At 45.4% G+C, this 20,549-nt stretch overlaps 1 protein-coding gene and 1 pseudogene across 4 annotated transcripts in view; one reads left to right on the top strand and one right to left on the bottom strand.

Moving 5' to 3' along the window:
* The window catches only part of LOC129484707 (protein tyrosine phosphatase type IVA 1-like), a 153,707-nt pseudogene that overhangs the window by 92,456 nt on the left and 40,702 nt on the right, over positions 1 to 20,549 (bottom strand).
* Positions 1 to 20,549, top strand: part of ME3 (malic enzyme 3) — a 236,333-nt gene that overhangs the window by 179,924 nt on the left and 35,860 nt on the right. For 3 of the 4 annotated variants that reach the window (XM_055283173.1, XM_055283172.2, XM_055283171.2), the window contains exon 7: positions 3,553 to 3,656. The exons of the other annotated variant lie outside the window; for it this stretch is intronic. In XM_055283173.1, the coding sequence (XP_055139148.1) occupies positions 3,553 to 3,656 (104 nt within the window). The remainder of the gene's footprint in view (positions 1 to 3,552; positions 3,657 to 20,549) is intronic. 4 annotated transcript variants of the gene reach the window in all.

Genomic DNA, 20,549 nt, shown 5'->3' with positions numbered 1-20,549 from the left:
TGTATCTCAGCAGTATCTCATTATGGTTGACCTTTGATCTTTACTGCAGTACACTGAGAAATTTTTTGAAAATCTAAAAATCCCTTAGTGCTACTGGGGAACTTAACTTACCCCAGAAACTGCATATGCAGGATTGAGAAATTCACTCTATGCTGCCTGATGCACTAAGATTCAAATGTGTGACTTGGCAACATTCCAAATTATAACTCACCATGGACTCTTTTAATCTTTGTAAGAACTGGCAAAGTGAATGTTTTCTGCCAATGCCAAGAGTAACACTATTTTCAGTCATTTTTATGTATGTCCTTCCAAGCTCTGTATGTGTGTTTCAGAGAGTTATAATTATGATATCTGTGTAATTTTGTATCCTGCTTTTTCCACTTTAAATAGTCTCTTACAAATTCGTCCAGGTGACTACAAAGTCTTAAAGCCACCAATTTTAATTACTGCCTAGCTATTCATCATGTTACTCTACTATCATTTATCATTTCTTCTTTCTGGATGTTTGATGCTTCTAAGTGGCTTTTGATGGTCACTTTGAAGGTAGCATGTGGAAGGGTAGGCACCATGTATGCACCACTTCCACCCTTTAGGTCCCTGCCACTGACACACACACGCACATACCCCTACCAGTGAAGAATCCTAAACAGTTTAAAGGGTGTCCAATCCAGGGGATTAGGAGAGTGAGAGAGAAGGCCAGGACCCATTATCTTTCTAAATGTAAACCTGTGGTATCTTTGACAAAGTGCTAAACCCAGCTTAGATCTTATGTGTACCCAGGACTTGGGGGTGAAGGGTTAACAGATAATTCCTGTTCTTTTCTGTCCCTTAAACTACACCCTCCCCCACACCTACTACAGTGATATCGAAGCAGTGTGGACCCAGAACAGTGTCCTTAAAAAGAAAAATTGATTCTTGCTGGTATGCAGAAGAGCCACCCATGCAGCATGACTGAGTGCTCAAGACCATAAACTCTGGACCCAACAGCCGGGCTTTGAATCCTGACTCCCGCACTTACAAGTCCAAGGTCTTAAGCAGGCTGCTTCACCTCTCTGTGTCTTGTTGCCTCATTTAAAAAATGGGGGAAATGATGAGACCTACCTCTCGGGTCCTTTAAGAAATAGATGTGTGAGAGAGGTACTGGGGAGACACCTGTGAAGAATAAAGGTGGAGGGAGTGGGAGGAGTTGGGGGTGAGTGGGGCCTTCAGACTGTAGTAGAGGTCAGACAGCTGTAAAGGGAGAGCAGGAGGGAGTGAGGACTGACTAAGAGAGCCCAGGGAGAGTCTTCCCAGCTCAGTCAGGCCAGTGGGAAGTTGCTGCCCCAGCAGAGTCTCGGTTGGGCAGGAATGGTTTCCCCCATGCCTCCTCCATGCTCAGTCATTAAGCAATCCAGGGGGAGTGTGGTGGCTGAAGGCTGTCCACCAATTGCCCTCCCTCAGCAGGTTCCTTTAAGATAGTTCAAAGTCACACACCTCCATGGCTGACACAACCTCATTGGGTTAAGTAAAGCACTTAGGGCAGTACAGGACACATTGGAGGCACTGTGAAAGCTAAAACTGCTACCACTGTTTTATAGCATATGTTATAATTCACCAAGCTCTTTCATATATATTTTTCCACTTGATCATCACAATCAGCCCCATGCAGCCCACTTGATAGATGAGAAGAAGGCTTCAAGAGGCCCCATGACTTGCCCAAAGTCACACAGCTCACAGTGGTGGAGGTGAGACTTGACTGTAAGCCCCTGAGGGTCGGAGTGTAGGCCCACTGGTCCTTATCTTTGTGTCCTGCAGCAGCAGTTCAGATGGAGATGAAGATAACACAAAACCTTGTCCTCTAGGAACTTATATTTTTGGTGAGTTAGACAAAAAAGTAGATAATTCCAGGAAACTAACCCATGGAATTACCTCCCATTTCCCAAATACACCAGGTATTTCCTCCTCCTGCCTCCAGCCCTCAACCTTGCTTTGTGCTGACTTCTCAGCCTGGAGGCCCACCTGCTGAAATCTGCCTATCTCTTCTTACCTGACCATTTTCTTCATGACACAATCCCAATCTGTCCCCCAAAGGGAATTTCTTCACTTATCACTGTGCCTCCATGTGCCACACTTTGTTCCAAACCACCGTCACTCTGCCCTGCAGTAGAATGTGTCTGTTTACTCAGCAGCCACCTGTCAGCACCTAGAAGGCAACAATCATTTCTTGCTCCTCTACAAATCCCCCGCTGGGCCCAGTGTCAGCAATAGTAGATGAGAAATAAATGTGTCATGCATGAATGAGTCCACTGACTCTGTGTAGGGGTGGCAGGAATGGAAGACATGGAAAGTCGGCCAGCGGGAGTGGTCATTCACACCAAGGCAGACACAGATAACCCAATAGCATATGATTGCTGTGATGGAAGGAGCTGCAGGAGGTGGGGTGGAGGGGCCCTGAACACAGGCTAGGTGTTAAGGTGAGCATCTCTCTTGAACTGAAATTCCTGGTTGTTTCATTCTATGCTTGTATCCCTAGGGCCCAGCACAATGTGAGGTACATGGTAGGTATTCAGTAAGATTTCAAGGAGGGAGGGAGAGAAGTAAGGAAGAGAGGAAGGGAGAGGAAAAGAGAGGAATGGAAATGAAAGGAGGGTGGGTTGGTTTTCTAACATGAGTCCAGACCAGGGACTCTGGATGTGACCCAATACTTCAATGAAGATGCTGCCTAAAGTCAGCTACAGTGGTTCTCAACCGGTGACAGTTTTGTCCCTAAGAAGACCTTTGGCAATGTCTCAAGACATTCGTTTTTTCTTTTTTCTTTTTTTTTTTTTTGAGACAGGGTCTCATTCTGTTGCCCAGGCTAGAGTGCAGTGGCACGATCATGGCTCACTGCAGCCTTGGCCTCCCAAGGTCAAGTGAGCCTCCTGTCACAGCCTCCTGAGCAGCTGGGACCAAAGGCGTACACCACCATGCCCAGCTAATTTTTAAAAATTTTTTGTAGAGATGGGGTCTCACTGTGTTGGCCAGGACAGCCTCAAACTCCTGGACTCAAGAGAATCTTCCACCTTGGCCTCCCAAAGTGCTGAGATTACAGGTGTGAGCCACCACATCAGGCCTTGAAGTCATTTTTGATGGCCACAACTGCAAGTGTTACTGGCATCTAGTGGCTAGAGGCCAGAGATGTTGATAAATATCCTACAGTGTGCACGTCAGGCCTCACATTAAAGAATTATCCCAGCCAAAATGTCAGTAATGCCACTGTTGAGAAATCCTGAAATAACCCTAAAACCTGCAGATGGACATTGAAAGACTGTGTCTGAAAGAGGCTTGCCTGGTTCAAAGCATCCTTGGTTTCCAAAATGAGGACCATCTGAGAGTCCACCCTCAATCACTGGCTTAGCCTTCAGACTCTTTCAGAAATGACACCTGGGCGGGGGGGATCCAGTTAGCTTCCTACTCCCCCCTCTCCTCCTACCTTCTGGTTCTTCCCAGTAATCCTGGATACTTGTTGGGGAAAAAAAAAACAAAACAGGAACACCAGGAGTAGGCTCAGTCAATGGGTGCTGTCTGTTCCAGGAGCTGCTCAGAGACCCTCTGTACATCGGCCTGAAACACCAGCGTGTGCGCGGGAAGGCGTACGATGACTTGCTGGACGAGTTCATGCAGGCTGTGACAGACAAGTAAGTGGACCAGTCTGTCCCTTTTGAAAGAGGACTTTTAAGAGATGCCGTGACTAAAGTCAACACTGGTTTTGGCTGATACACAAAGCAAAGGCAGTAGATGCTTTTCCAGGTATTCTGAAAATTCTAACTTGACCCCTTGGAGTGATAAGACTGGACACCAAATGGGCTCATTCTCTGAGAGAATGTCCGGGAGCAGTGAGGGGAGGGAATGAGAGGGTTGATGGCTGAAGGCTGTGATCTGGAGGTAGTTAAGCATTGTTGTCCCAGGAGAAAAACCCCCTTGGCCTGAGCTGTTTAGGGTTCTCAGCACAATTAGGGATGTTGCAAGTGCTGGAGGAAAGATGTGTGCCCTTCTGATGAAATGGTTTTGGAAGGCAGCTTGTCACATTTGGTTATTTTCCACCTCTATGTGAGAACAAGGAAGTGTTAATGAGGCACTGTGGCAGACCACACGGGCTCTGGGCCTGCAAGATTTATGAGGTGTCATCTCTTCACTGGGGAAGCATCACAGTACTGGCAGCTTCCACCCCACTTGCCTGCCCCATCTGTCTGCCATCGTGGCCACCCGCTCACACTGCTGTGGCTGACGTGCCACTGGGATGGAGGCCTGATGACAGCCCTCACACACCCATGTTTATTCTGAGAGAAAAGCTGGTCAAGCCAGAGTTTCAGCAGCTCAGTGGGCCTCTGAAGACAAAGCACGTTCCTCTCTCACTTGCAAATCTCCAGCCTTCTTGCTGCCCCAAGATTGCACAGGTTTGGCAGAGATGGCCTGCCCATCCTTGGCAAAGTGCTCCCTTGCCCAAGCTCAGCTTCTCCAACCAGAAAAGCGGGCTGGAGCCCACAAACTCTGCACAAAGTCTCATCTGGGTGGGCTTTAGGGGTGGGCAAACTGTAATTTGACCTTTGACCCCTCCACTTTTCAGATATGTGACCTTGGGCAGGTTACTAAACTTTTCTGAGTCTCCTTATCTGGTTTCCTTATCTGGAGATAAGAAAAGAGTTTTGTTGGTGTTGTGTTTTGTTTCTTAAGATGACAGCAAAATAATATTGTGGTTATATAAGGTGGAAATGATCCTGTCAAAAGACAAAATGAATGATCGACTGTAGGATGGGGGGAAAAAGTCCTTGAGTAAGCAAGCAGGAAAAAGGATCCAGTGCACACCTGAAGAGCTTAGTCTTGGAGCACAGAAAACCATCCACAGGGAAAAAGGGAAGGCAGAGTACTGGGCACTGATGGGGCAGGTGGGTAGATGTGGTGGTGGCAGTGAGGGGGAGTCCCATCTGCTCGAAGACAAGGACATCAGCATAGAGTGAGGATGGGGAGGTTTAAGGATAGAGGAAGTGGGACCTAGTTATCTAGGAGAGTGGGAGAATGTCCAGACTGGGAAGCTGGATCATGATCACCGTGCAGCTCTCTGGGCCCCCTTGGGGTTACCGTTTATGAATTTAACTTAAGCTAGTTAACCTGTTTCTGTGCTTCCTCGAGCCAGGTTCAACTGTCTGGGTCCAAGGGCAGGAAGGCGAAGAGAGCAGGGTGTAATCAGGGTTGGGGATTTTGCCAGGCAAGAGAAAATGGGAAAGAGCAAGGAGTTGAGAGTCTATTCAAGGGAATGGTTATAATTGTATCATGAGCTCTAGGCTGGGTAAAAGGGGAGAGAATGGGAGGACGTGGTAGAGGGGTGGGACAAGAGACAGTGAAAGGGTGATCAATGGATAGTAAGTCCTAGTGAGGTTTAGAAACTGTTGAGTTGGATAGTAGGTGGAATAAGCTGGAAAGAAAGGAGGTGGTGATCAGAAAGTTAGATGTTTGCAGCTAAGATTATGGAGGAAGGGCTGCTATTGGGATGTGGCCACTAAATAAAGCAAATTCAAGGGTCAGCTGCATTAATAGAGGCATAGCATCTAGGACAAGGGAGATGAATGTCACAACTCATTATCTCCATTTCAGAAATCCTGAATACCACATCCAGTGCTAGAGAAGCTACATTGAGGGTTAAAAATTACCTAAAGTGCCTTTGGAGCACAATAACCACGATAGTGAAGAGAACCAAAAGCTGAGCCTGGTAGAGAGAAGACTCAGAGACTGCTCTGTCTATATCAGGGACGTGCTAGTACCTCCAGATTCTAAAAGCTCTTCTTTCAGAAGAGAATTGGACTTGTTTGTATAGTTCTACATGGAAAAGAACCAATTGGTGGAATGCTAAAGGAAGCAGTTTTCAGCTCAGAATAATTCAGAGCTGTCTCACATTGCACTGGACTATCTGTAGGAATGAGTTCCCTGTCACAGAAAGAGTTCAAGGATAGGTTGCATGGCTTATTTCTGGTGATATTATAGGAAGGAATTCAAGCATCAGATGTTCTTTAAGCCGCCTTCCCACCCCAGTATTCTATTCTAACCTCTTAAAAAAATCCTCTGTAGCCAACCAGATAGGTATTATTATTCCCATTTTATGCAAGAGAAAACTGAGACTCAGAGAGGCCAAGTTAGGTATCTCAGGTCACACAGTACATGTCAGGACTACAAGCTGAACCCGGGACCACTGACTCCAAGTACAGACTCTTTCCACAATGCTGTGTCACCTGTGGATGAAAAGAGAAGGGAATGAAATTGGCTTTGAAAGCCCACTGTTTGCTTCCTGTTTCCAGGGCTCACTGCTTATCTAATGAGTCAGTAATCATTCTGTGATTCCCCAAAGAAAAGTATTGCTATTCGTGTGAGAAGGTTAAATAAACTAAGATGTAAGAAGCTGTTCAAACTATCATCAAAATCAGTTCACAGTTTTACAGACATACACAGGCAGTCCAAGGGGGGGGATCCTTGGGGAGGAGCATGCGTCAGCCAACAGGAATGTGTCATTAAACAGAAAAGATGATGGATTGATGGTTAGTTGTTTTGACTCTCTAATAAGCTATAGCAGATGTTTCTGTGGATACTGCAGTTGGGGAATGAGCTGGTTTCCCCAAGCACTCTTGGGAATACAGTAGCTCCAAGACAGAATGCCCGGCCTGGGGGTGAGTCAGGAGTTCCAAGTCAAACACAATATATTTTAAGAAAGAACCTTGGGAAATGTTGACTCCTACTTTCAACATCCTCGTCTCTGTCCAAACATCCTGCTAATAACCCCTACCCACTAATAGGGATGTATGTTAAGATTTTTTGGCCTGAAATAAACTTACTATGGCTCAGTTCCTGTCGTGGAGCTTGGCCACTGAGGAGAACCTGCCAGGACAGAAGGAATCTCCATTTAAGTCTGTGAACCACAGCAACAGACAGCTGGGAGTGTCCTTCTCAAAGCTGAGACAAAGACTGATGGCAAGGACTGATTGCCCCACTCTTCCTGCTCTTTCCCTGTCATGCAGTAGATGGGTGCATTGTACCCGAGCACCACCTCCTGCTGTCACGAATTTTCCCTGACGGTTTCCATTCACATTTTTCATTTCTGTTACTTACAGTAGCATGGATGGGAATTGACTGTTTTCTGAGTTTGCACCTGGAGCGCTAGCTCTGTCTGATAATTGGCCTGGGCTGGACAGAAGCTTGATGTCAGCAGCAGCTTTGGCCTTTAGGCAGGCCAGGAAAGGAAACCACCCGCTTCTTCCCTAGTTCCCAAACCCTAAATACAGGGATTCTTAAGCTGCTTGGATGAGAGTGTTAACGAAGGAAAATAATAAATAAACCTTTTTAAAAAGTCATCTACTTTTTAGCTCTAGGAAAAATTCTTTTGGTTTAGCCTCTCCATTTTTTTGTCTCTGTGCATTCATTCATTCATTCTCTCTCTCTCTTTCCCCTCACCATAATCATACACACACACACACACGTAATCCCTGAGACACACACCATATTGGAAGTCACAATTTCACTATTAGTGCTCTTTATAGAAACTTCTAGTTTTCAGAGAAATTCAGATAGCCCTGGGCCTCTCTGATATCTGGAGCCAGTTACCACAGGCCCACTCCTTAATGTTACCTTCCACAATTGATGTGAGCCCCTGTCCTTCTGGAGCCAACCCCGCTTGCTCCAGCATTCATTCTCTGTGTCACTTCAACCTAAATGGGACTCCTCCCATTCCATCTCTCCTCTGCTACTCATCCCACTTGTTTCTAACCTTTACATTTGGAGGGCTACCCTAAAGGTTTCTGTTCAAATATATGTGCTGTCAAAATAACTAGATGTCTCTACTGTGCCCTGATCAGATTTACAGGGATCAAAGGAATTGCTACTTGCCAGGCGTTTGTACAGAGCAGAGCACCAAAGTTAAAGCTAAAATCAAGGAGATAAGATTCCAAGACTGTTCACTTGCCTCTTGATCTGTGGTGTCAAGGAACACATCTGTTTCTTTTGCTGTGTAAAAAACCATCCCAAATCTTAGTGGCTTAACATTTTATTTGCTCTTGATTCTTGGAAGCTGAACTGACTCAGCTGGAGTGGTTCTTCTCCTGGTCTTGCCAATGGTCACACATATGGCTGCTTTTAGCTGGCTACCTAGCTGGGAGCGGGCTCAGCTTGGACACTGGAAAGGTTGGGCTCCTCTGTCTTTCCATTGAGTCTTAGGGTCTCTCCTTCTTCACATGGCCTCTTCTCTTCACAGGATAGCTGAACTTTTTACATGATAGTCTAGGGCTCCTAAGAACACAAGAGTGGAAGCTGCCAGGCCTTCTTAAGGATGAGACCTGGAACTGGCACAGTCTAACTTCTCCCACATTATACTGGTTGAAGCAAATCACAGGTCCATACTAGATTCCAAGGGAGGAGGTTATACAAGGAAATAAATACTAGGAGGCAGGGTGCATTGGGGGCCACCAATGTCAGAGACTACCACACCCCATCTAGCCTAGGCGGGATGAGGAATGGGGCAGCCCTCACTATAGGAAGGCATGAGAAAACAACAACTCAGTTACGCAGATAAGCAGGGGAATGGTATATAAAATCAGTGAGCATGTCTACCTAGTACCTGCTGTACACCAGACACTGAGCCAGGCATAGTGAGCAATACACAGAGAAATAAACAGTCCTCCTCTCAAAGAGCTACATAGTCAAAAACATTTCGTATGTATCTATTGAAGTTTAGATAACCTGAGACTCTACACTTTCTTAGCCTCTAAGTGTCTGTGTAAGTCTGGAGCTCAAGAAGAGTTCTGGGGCAGAAACATAAAGTTGGGAGTTGCCAACCCATAGATAGTATTAATATCAAGAGAATGTTTGAGTTTGCCCAAAGAGAAGAGAAGAGAATATGACTTGGTTTTCTGAACTGTGTCCTATGGATAACTGCAAGTCAAAGTGCTCAACAAATTTTAGGAGTAGACTAGGATGTTGTTGGTAAGAATGGCAAGGAGGGTAAAAGTTTTCATTCCTTGTGCCAGCTCTGATTGCTTAGGACTCTGAACCTCTCTAAGTTCAACAGGGATGAGCGTCATGGTTGATTAGTAATGTCCGCCCTGAGCAGGGAATAAGGGGTGGCAGCAGTGTGCTATCCTTTGCCCCCTTTGGAGCTGTGAGGAGCCTTGTGACCTAAGCATCTGTGACTCTGTGAGCACTCATGCCAGCTGATCCTGCAACTCCCACAACTAAATAGCAACTCCCAGGCTAAAGGAGCCTCTGGGTTATTTTTCTCCAGGTGTTCAGGATATTTCAAGAGCTAAAGTAGGCCTCTATTTTAGTCCACATGAAGCTGCAGCTGCTGCTTCTGAGTTACAAAAACATGCAGGAATATGCTCTCATGGGTACACTCCACCCCCACACCCACTCCCAATACACTCTGGAGCAAAGCAGTGGGTCTAATAAAAGTAGGCATGCTAATACTGACCTATGGTTCCTAAATCTGGCTTTGCTTCTGAGTCATCAAGGAAACTTGTCAAGAATACAGACTTCAGGCTCATATGCCACAGAAGGCCTGGGTTGAGACCTGGACATCTGTATTTTTGAAGCTGTCCTAATGATTCTGATAGCGCTGTGCAAAGACTGAAATTTGGAAACTCTTCGGCTGAGCACAGTGGCTCACACCTGTAATCTCAGCACTTTTGGAGGTCAAGGTGGGAGGATTATTTGAGGCCAGGAGTTCAAGACCAGCCCAGGCAACATAGTGACACCCCTGTCTCTCAAAAAAAAAAATCGGCTGGGTGTGGTGGCACTCGCTTTTATTGCCAGCTACTTGGAAAGCTGAAGCAAGAGGATCACTTAAGCCCAGGGACTCAAAGCTGCAGCGAGCTATGATGGTATCACTGCACTCCAGCCTAGGCAACAGAATGAGACCCTGTCTCTTAAAAGAAAAATAAAAAGAGAAACTAATGGACCACATCCCCAGAAGAGGCAACTTGTGCGGCCCCAGCTCCTCCCACTTTCAGAGTCAGACTGAAGCCCAAGGTGAGGGTGTAAGGACCAATACACGGAGACTTTCCACAGTTTTATCAGCAGGGACCTACATTAGGAAAGACCCAGTGTGTTCTCTGGGCTCACCCTGCCATGGAGGTCTACCTTGCAATACAGGTACAGCTCTGGCAGCTTCCTTTTAGTCTGGAAACTTCCCAAGCAGAGCTGTGCCCGTTGTTTCTGCTGGAATCCCCTTTGACCTGAGGAACTTCAGGTGCTTTTATGCGGGGAATAATTGCATTTCTACATGTGGGGAAAGCACTCAAACATCTGGGTACCCCGGACCTGAAGACACGTCATGGGCAAGAATCAGGCCTGCCTTTCCCCACAGGCAGGCACATGTTGGGCCTGATTCCCCACAAAGTGCCTTGACTTCATGAGAGTGAAACTTCCTGCTTGGGAAGTTTCTGGACAGTGAGCTTGGAAGAGGGAGATGGCAAATTCATTAGTTAGGTAAAGACAGTGGTGACTGCCTTGTTTGGGAAATTTCTTCTAAAAGGCTTCCTTTGAAAGTACACAAAATCATATCACCTTCCCAAAAAATATGCCTATTTGGGAATTTGACTCTGCAAACTGGAAAGGGTATACTTATTCCATGAGGGAATACATTTTGTCAGCAAAGAGATAGAAACAGTAGGTACTGCAACCAGAACTCTGGGAAGTGAGCTTTATTTTCATAACTGAGATGAGAAAACTCATCACAGAAGTTTGAAGCAGCACTAACAAAGCATGTAGCTGATCATGCATTGCCAGTGCTTCTGAATAATGACTACATATCCAACATTCTACTAGGCACTGTAATGAGATTCAAAAGAAATAAAAGACATCAGCTAGGCCAGGCGCGGTGGCTCATGCCTACAATCCCAGCAATTTGGAAGTCCAAGGCAGATGGATCACTTGAGGTCAGGAGTTCATGACCAGGCTGGCCAACATGGCAAAACCCCATCTGTACCGAAAATACAAAAAAAAAAATTAGCCAGGTATGGTGGCACACACTTGTAATTGCAGCTACTCAGGAGGCTGAGGCATGAGAATTGCTTGAACCCAGGAGGTGGAGGTTGCAGTGAGCCGAGATGGCACCACTGCACTCCAGCCTGGGCGACAGAGTGAGACTCCATCTCAAAAAAAAAAAAGAAAAAAAAAAGACATCAGCTGTGTCCTCAACAACCTTACAGTCCTTCCAAGAAGACATTTTTGAATAGAAAATAATTAGGGAAGACTTAAGTACCCAACTATTTGGTGTTGACCCTCAGTTCAATGGAAATTCAGAGAAAGGGGCAATCAGGGATGATTGGGAAGAAATGGAAATCGTACAAATTTAGGACCGAATTCAAGTAAGCAGCAGGAGAAAAAATGATGTTCCATATAGAAGGTACATCATGAGAAATGCAAGAACACAGGAAAAGCAATGAATATGCAGGGAAGACAATGAGTATCTAGAAGAATGGCCCAACTAAAGATGAATGTTTAGTGATTTTAAATAAGGTTAAATAAGAACGGTGCTGGCTACATCTATTATTTAGGTTTCTCCAGAGTAACAGAACCAATAGGATATTAGGTATTTAGATGGATGAGAGCAGATTATGAGAACTGGCTAACATGATTATGGAGGTAAAGAAATCCCATGATATGGTGTCTGCAAGCTGGAGAACCAGGGAAGCTGGTGGCATAGCTCAGTATAAATCCAAAGTGGGGCCGTTGGTGCACATCCTGCAGTCAGAAGGCCAAAGAGCCTGGAGTTCTGATGCCCAAGGGCCGGAGAAGATGGGTGTTCCAAATTCAGAAGAGAGAACGAATTCACCCTTCCTCTGCCTTTTTGTTCTATCTGAGCCATCAACCAATTGGATGGTGCCTGCCCATATTGGGTGAGGGTGGATCTTCCTTATTCAATTCACTAATACAAATACCAGTCTCTTCCAGAAACACCCTCACAAACACACCCAGAAATAATGCTTTACCAGCTATCTGAGTATCCCCTAAGCCAGACAAGTTGACACCTAAAATTAACCATCACACTAACATAGGCCTTGAAATACAGGCAGAAGGTCATGATTATTAGAGTTCAAAAGTGGAAGGGGCTACAGTCATCTAATCCAGTGGTTTTTAAACCACACTTCCCTGGGCCCCAGGACTCCAAAGAAGCATATCAGGAGTGCTAGAAATGAAATACTTTCCACCAACCATAAAAAATTTAAACCACTTGAGGAAACACTTTATTGTTTTTCATTGCCTTCTATATCTGGTTTCTGCTCAATGTTTTATTAAAGAATTATTCTGCTAAAAATGTTTGAAAATTACCAATCCACAAAATACCTTATTTGGGACTTGATGTAGTGAGCAATAGGGAGCCATGGTAGGTTCTTGAGCAACAAAAGTATTGTATTAAAATTGACAAGATGTGGGAAGAGATTAGAGGCAGAACCCATAACAATGCCCCAGTTCAAATTCTGCCTTCCATAGGGAATCTACTCTGACCAGCCTGGCCTGATACTCTTGCCCTGACTGTAATCTTACTGGCTATAGAATTCATTTGCTAATTAATCATGCACTGCATTGTGACATCTCTTCTAAAATGGCCTATTGCTTTTCTTTAAACTTTTTTTTTCTTTTTTTTGGTCCTTAGGCTTTCATTGTCAGAGGAGAGACTGAGCAAAGATGAGTCTGGACTGTTGTAGAAGGGTTCAAGAACCGGCGTAGATGGCCTTTATAGATCATTCCTATCTCAGGTCCTATGACTCAGTAACATCTCTACCAATGGTAGTTCCTAGGAAGCATGGCTTTACTCGTGCAGTAAATGGTGAGGGTGGGAGTTGGTTGATTGGTGGGTGGTCAAAAGTCCACACCAGGCTAGCTACCAATTAGAATAGACTGAAGGCTATGAATCTGACCACATTTGAGGAAGCACAGAGGAAGGAAATATGGCATTCATTCTGGCTTGTCTTGACTCTGAAGGAGCAGAACAGTTTCCCAGTTTCAGCCTGATACGGCTCATTGTTGACAGTCCAGCTCCTCCATGTTCTCAGCAGAACAAGAGCCAGGTTTTGCATGGTGACAAACTCCTATGCATGCAAGGAATCTGTCCTGGGTCACAGGCTAGGAGATTGTATCAAAATGCATACTAGCACCCAACTCTCTAGGACCTTTTCACTTCCATTGCACCAAGCAGACTGCATAATTGAGTGAGTTTGCAGTTCGCTAGTTAAGGTCCAGCCTCAGGACTGAAGCCAAAATGTGCTGGAAGAAACTCACTGCCTGGGGATATGATTCAATGACACTAGCTGGCTATTTCCTTTTCATTTTCTCTTAGCAGCCTGATTTTATCTCTTGGTATCAAGAATAGGAACAAAATCATCCCCAGACCTGAAACTTTTAGTTTATGGCAGAAGAGATGAAGGCATATAAGGGTCTTATGGGTGGCGGGGAGCAGGGATCGGATTCCTCTCAATGAATAAGTACCAATAATAACAATACTCTTACTTATTTAATTGCTTACCATAAGCAGACACTGACACAAGCACTTCACACAATATTAACTTGTCTAATTCTCACAACAACCGTATGAGGTAGGTACTATTATTCGCTTTATTTTAAGAGATGAAGGAACTAAGTTTACAAAGTACACGTACCTCATCTGAGAAAGGGGACCCTAATTAAGACCCTACCCACTAACTGCAATTGTTAAAAGCATGAATTCTAGACCTAGACTGCCTGAGTTCCAACCTCTCATTAACAAGCTACTTATTAACACTTATCAACAAGCAACTTAATTCATCTGTACCTCAGTTTACTCCTCTCTAAAATGCATTTTTAAGACTGGCAAAGTATTTAGGATGGATAAATGAGGCCATCCATGTAAAATGTTTAACATACACCTCAGTGATAGAAAAAAATCATGTTTGCTATTATTATTAATTTAGGCAGTTTCCAAAGCCGTTCTCCTTTAGGCAGTGTTTCAGTGTGCCCACATTCATGCATTCATGTTTGAGTTAATATATCCATTCACATGTCCACCACTGCTGTCTACAGTCCCTGACCCATCCCTCCCCTTCATTCCAATATTACTTTTCCTCTCTTCCCCAGTGCTAAAGCTAGGAAGGAAAAAACAAAAACAAAAATGAAACAGCCCTAGGTGTGATCCATTTCCATTTTAGATCCCTGGTATGTGCAATTAGTAAATGCTTGCTCTTCATCCCCACCCCCAACACACACTTATTCAGTTTTGCTCTCCCTCCTCCAGGGGACGGTGTTGTGTAGATTCACGTGTACATAGAGGGGAGCAGTATGGTCCATGTGTTCCTGAGGGTGAGGTGTTCTTATATTTTTTTGCAGCTGTTTGAAGCTGAGTGTTACGTGGGCCTTTCAAACTCACCACTCAGAGTAAGTCGCCCCCTCAAGTAACCAAACATCTTTTCATGAGACACATTTCTCCGTATAGAAATGAGAAACAGAAGCTTGCCCAAGAGAAAGCTGCAAAATTGCTCTGAGGTCACCCACTGATACTGACCTATTCAGAGGCTCCACATATAGAAGCCTTGTACTTTGCCCTCAGAGCTGGAAGGATGCCTTTGATGGCTCCAACTCCCACCCCTCTTCCTGCTGCTCCTTAAATGTGTTGTCGTTGTTACAGCGGCAGAGCCTTCGTGCTTGCTATTTCCCCAGCTTTGAATGTCCTTTCATTTTCTGGGCTGTTTCCATCTCATCATTCAGGCCTGCAGATAGGTCCACAGCAGGCAAGGTCAAGTGTGGAGGTCTGTACAAGACAGGATGTTAGAACTGAGCATCCTGCCAAAAGCTTAGCTGACATTCTGTAGCTCCAAGCTTCTCCTGTTGGTTTTAATACAACGTATGCAAAGAAATACCCCTAGGCATATAGCATCCAGACTACAAAGGAAGTTTGAGGATTTTATTTTAATTTTAAAAGATTGCAAAAAGCTGTTAGGTCTAAGCCCTGATTGCAATGTTTCACAGGGGTGTTCACATTCTGAGTCCCTCTCAGCATAGAGGGTCACTACTCAGCATATATATATAGATATATATACTGAATATTAGGAATGCCTTCTATGGTTCAGTCTGTATCTTAGAATTCTCATTTTCCCACTAGGATCCAGCCTAGGACTTTAATCTTGCATTCTTGGAATATCTGAGCAAGAAACAACCCACTCATTTGATCCAATTTCCTCACTTTTTAGATGAGGAAACTGAGACCCAAAGAGAAAATTATTTCCCCAAGGCCAGATAATGAGAAAAGCTGTGGGAAATTAAGGAAAACTTATCCAATTATGTGCCCTCCTTCACGTAATTCATGAAATTTCCTCCAAATTTTCAGTCTGTATTTATCGTGTGCCTTCTCTGTACCCCATAATGTGGCCAGTACAAATGTATTAGTTCCTTCTCACATTGTTATAAAGAAATACCTGAGACTGGGTAATTTACAAAGAAAAGAGGTGCAATTAGCTCATGGTTCTGCAGGCTTTACGGGAAGCATCTTGCCAACATCTGCTCAGCTTCTAGGGAGGCCTCAGAAAGCTTACAATCATGGCAGAAGGCAAAGCGGGAGAAGGTATATCACATGGTGAAAACAGGAAGAGGAGAGCGAAAGGGGAGGTACTACGCACTTTTAAACAACCAGACCTCATGTCAACTCACTATCACGAGGACAGTACCCAGAGGGATGGTGCTAAACCATTCATGAGAACTCCTCCCCCATGATCCGATCACTTCCCACCAGGCCCAACCTCCAACATTGGGAATTACATTTCAATATGAGATATGGCTGGCAACACAAATCCAAACTACATCAACAAAGACTTGTCCTGAAGAATTCAATTTTCCCTGTGATTATAACATGGACACATAAAGTCACCAGAAAAATAGTTTAAGACCACATTCAGTTATTTGTTTTCCTATTTATTCATGTATTCATCCATCCATTTATTAATTCATTTATTGAATATGGCAAGAAGTCAGAAATAGACTTTGCTGTCAAGGAATTTATAAACTACAAGGGAAATTCCCAAATAATTACTGCTGGGTTTGCATAGATTTAATGTGTACGCAGCCAATGGCCTTGCCTGCAGTGTTGATCAAGGTTGATAAAGGGCATAAGGTGGTCAAAAGATCTGGGACATTTACTTGGACTTTAAAAGTCATGACCTTATTCCCAGGAAAGTGCTAGCAACTGAAGAGAACACTCAGCACGGGCCTCATTAATCAAAGAACCTTCATGGAGGACACCCGTGGCCTCATGCCAACCTGATACACACAATCTAAGGACAAATATGGGCTGACATAAATGCTGAAGCCCCCAGGCCAGCCAGTGGGTTGGTGGCCAAGAAAAGTGCATGGGCTTTATAAGCAGGAGGTTGAGGAGTGAGTTGCCATGCCCTAGAGAAAACCTCTGTGCTGCCACTGAACTTTGGGAGGTTGAGAGGTCAGCAGGTCAGCCACCATCCCCTCCCCAGCACTGAGATTTCTGGCGCCATTTGGTGTGCTTGCCCCGGAACTCAGACAAACAGGGAAAATCAGGAGGAAAGCCAAGCTGTTCCTGAGTGTTTTCTGTCTGGCCGGGACTTGCCGTCAGAGCTGTGACTGAGGAATGGCCACATTATCCTGGGACTTTTGCTTAGAAGTTACTGCTTCCTGCGACTATGTTGCGAGTCAATGGGAGTTTTCCCCCTTAGGCCAGAATCCCAGTCACAGGAGCCTGCCAGTCTGGCTGCCAGACCCCAGCACACCAGGGAATCTCCCAGTCTGGGAGCTGGGAAGGGAAGGGCCTCAGAGGTCCACCCTCACATCGTGGGCTGAAATCCCTTCCACGACTTCCTTGCCAAGTGGAGCTCCGGTGACCATGGACTCACCTCCAGTGACCAGCAGTCTCTTTCCAACCAGTGTTTGAAATCTCTGCCTTATATGGCACTGGAATCTGTGTCCTTCTGACTTCTACCCATTGGCTCTGCTTTTGCCTCAAAGCCATACAAAATCAATCTGCTTAAGTCCTTGTCCACAAACGGTCGTTCCTATGATTGAAGATAATCATTATGCCCAATTACACTTGCCCTTCTCAGGCTCCGTATTCCCTCTTTCTCCAATCCATGGTATCCAGTTTTTTCACCCATGGAATAGATTCCCTATCATCCTTGTGAATCCCTCCCCAAACCATGACCCCCTCTTCTTATTCACACCCCCAGCAGAATAAGTCACTCCTCACGCAAGTCTGTGGCAGAGTTGTGCTGTGACGGCCTCTTATCTGTCCTATGACATCTGACTGTGTCTTCTTCCCATTCTAACTGTGCTCTAGCCCCCACCTCCTCCTAGCTCCTCAGGATCTCACCAGCCCTGTCATCTCTCATCTCCCCTCCATTCTGACTCCTGTATCTCATATGTATACCTCCCATCCCCAAAACAAATTCACCCTTCAGTCCCACTTCCCCCAACAGCTGTCACCCTACCTACTTCACAGCCAAGCTTCTTGAAATTTGTGATGACCGACATTTCCTCCCCCTCCATTTTCACTTTAACCCCATGCCAGATGGTACCCTCCCTTCCACTCCACCAAAAGTGGTCTTCAAAGGTCACCAGTGATCCTCTAAACAACGACTCCAGTGTACACTCTGTGGTCCCTGTTTCACTTGACATGTTGGCAGTATTTGATGCTCCTGACCACGGCCCATTGCGTGGCTCTGGTAGCAGCTGCTGTGTGGGCCCAACCTGCTCACTATCCTTGGCTGGACTTTATTCCACTGCCTCTCTCTGCTCCGTGGATGCAGGGTGTCCCGGGGTTGTGTCCTTGCCCTGCTCCCTGCTCTGTGCACAAGCGCTGCCTGAGAACCCTCATCCAATCCCACGGCTTCAACTGCTCACAGTGCCCTGAGCTGCCTGTTCTCCTCCCCTGACCTCATGTATAGCCCAGTGCTTCATGAACACGTTCATTAGAACATTCCACAGAACCTGGCACTCCTCATGTGGCAACCCCGCCTTATCGAGTAAGTTTGCCTTTCTTTCCCCATCCCCAACCTTGATGAGTAAAGGACTCCACCCTCCATCCTCGGCTCTTCCTGGGCTCCTCCTTCTCATTCATCTCCACATCTGGTCTATTATTAAATCCTGTCCTTAATAATCATTGCCTCCGTGGACTCAGTGCCTATAGTGTGCTGGAATTTTATGTACATTATCTCATTTAATTTGCACAACAGGACTGCAAGAGAGGTATTATTAGCCCACTATTATCAGTGAAGACTGAAATTTGTATCAAGTACCTTTCCTGAGGTCATGCATTTAGTAAGTGATGGAGCCACACCTGCTCGATCTCAAAGCTGTCTATACTCTACCACACTTTGTCCTTCCTCCAGGCTACTCTTTTCACTTCCTTAACATATTTTACCCAGCTTCTTCTCTGCCTACATGTCTGCACGGCCTTATATTAATAACAGGACTTCACAATCTCTCACTGCAGTTCCATGCCTCCTTTTCTCCAGTCTGTCCTCCCAGCTGTCCATCCCATCATCCATTTCTGCCAGAATGAACTTGCTAAAACACCCGCCACCTTCCTGCCTAAAGCCCTCAGTGGGTCCCCCTTGCCCTCCAGATTGCTTAGGCTCTTTTCATGGGCATGGAAAGGGGTGGCTCCTGCATTCCACCAAGGCTCATTTCTCCCCATGTCCTCCCCATCTTCAGCCTCCTCTGGCAAGATCCGACTCTGTGTATTTTCCTGCAGCTCCAGGAAGGCACCATACTCACTCAGTCCTCATGCATATGCTGTTCCCTTTCCTTGAGATGCCCTCCTCCCTCCTTCCATCCCCACCAATCCACAGTCTGTCTGGGAACCTCTGCTCTTCCTTCAAGCCCCACCTCCTAATCTTCTGCCCTGTGAAGCCCTCATTGCCTCTCCCCCCTGCAGAGCTGCCTGCCCTCTTTGAGGCTTCCCATGTACCTGGCACATATCTTTATTATTACCAATGCCACAAAGTATTGCAACTGTTTTTTTATTTTCCTGTGTCCCCATTCAACTGTGAAATCTGTGAGGTTTTAGCGAGTAGTACAGTCCCTTGTTCATAGTGGACACTTTGAAATGTTTGTTTTGTTTTGCTTTGTTCTTCTAAGATATGGGTCTCAGTATGTTACCCAGGCTGGCCTTGAACTTCTGGGCTCAAATGGTCTTCCAACCTTAGCCTCTTGAGTAGCTGGGATGACTGGCATGTGCCACCGTATCAAGCATAAAATGTTTGTTGAATTGAATTTTTATTACATCATACTTAGTATAGTTTCTGGCACAAAGAAGATAACTTGCCCAATACATTTCTTTAATTGAAACAGAAATGTCAATAAGTAATTGCAATACAATGTGACATATATTGTTACAGATATGTCCAGAATATCATGGGAGCCCAGAGAAGACAAGAATTAGCACTATTTTAAGGGTAGGGAAAGAGATGTGTCAAAGAAGGCTTCTTAAAAGAGGTTACAGTTTAAGATCTGGGCCTACGTCTGTAATCCCAGCACTTTGGGAGGCCAAGGTGGGTGGATCATGAGGTCAAGAAATCAAGACCATCCTGGCCAACATGGTGAAATCCCATCTCTAGTAAAAATACAAAAATTAGCTGGGCTTGGTGGTGCACGCCTGTAGTTCCAGCTACTCGGGAGACTGAGGCAGGAGAATTGCTTGAACCCAGGAGGTGGAGGTTGCCACTGCACTCCAGCCTGGTGACAGAGCAAGACTCTGTCTCAAAAAAAAAAAAAAAAAAGCTCTGGGCCTTACAGTTGAAGTAGGGGTTGGCCTGGATAAAAAGAGGCCTTCTAGACAGAGAGAACCAGCAGCCTGAGCAAAGACAGGGGACCGTGCAAGGGCCCACAGTGGTTAGGAAGCAGCAAAATGTGCCTAGAGTGTCAGAAGACCTGAGTAGGTGTTCAGCAATAGAACAGCAGGTGCAGTGGAAGTGAAGAGACATAGAAGGAAAGGCTGTGGTCACAGACTGAGATGGGACAATGTGAAATCCTAGAGTAGGAGTAGTTCCTGGCGATAAAAGGTCCAGGAAGCAGCCAGGGGATGGTTGCCCAAGGTGGAGAGGAGTTCTGGGGTTCCTTAAATCCAGTGAGTTCTAGGAACTATGAGTCCAGATTATTGGATGAGTGATTCACATGGCCTCTTATGCAATTCCAAGCTAGGATTAAAGTGATCTCAATTAATGAGGTTTTATCCTATATTCCATCAAATTGCTCCATGGGAGGGAGGGGGGTTTCTTATATAAAACTGAATTAAATATAATAGTTCACTTTGGGGCCAAAGTGAACACTACCTAAGGAATTTGGATATAACCCCACAGGCAGTGGAAGCCCTCTTAGGATTTACAGAAAATAAGTAGCCGACATAAACTTGTGTTTAGAAATATGTGGAAGATGGATTGGGAGAGGGGAAATAAACTTGAAGGAGGTGAGATCAGTCACTGTAGGGTCCTGGACAGAAGCAGCAATGGCAGTAATTCTGGGGAGAGATGGCCTTGCCCTGAATCCACCCAGTACCCCCT

Source organism: Symphalangus syndactylus, chromosome 6 (assembly GCF_028878055.3).
Source record: "Symphalangus syndactylus isolate Jambi chromosome 6, NHGRI_mSymSyn1-v2.1_pri, whole genome shotgun sequence".
Classification (NCBI taxonomy): Eukaryota; Metazoa; Chordata; class Mammalia; order Primates; family Hylobatidae; genus Symphalangus; species Symphalangus syndactylus.
Note: the sequence above shows the minus strand (reverse complement) of the source record. Positions and strands in the feature narration are given on the sequence as shown.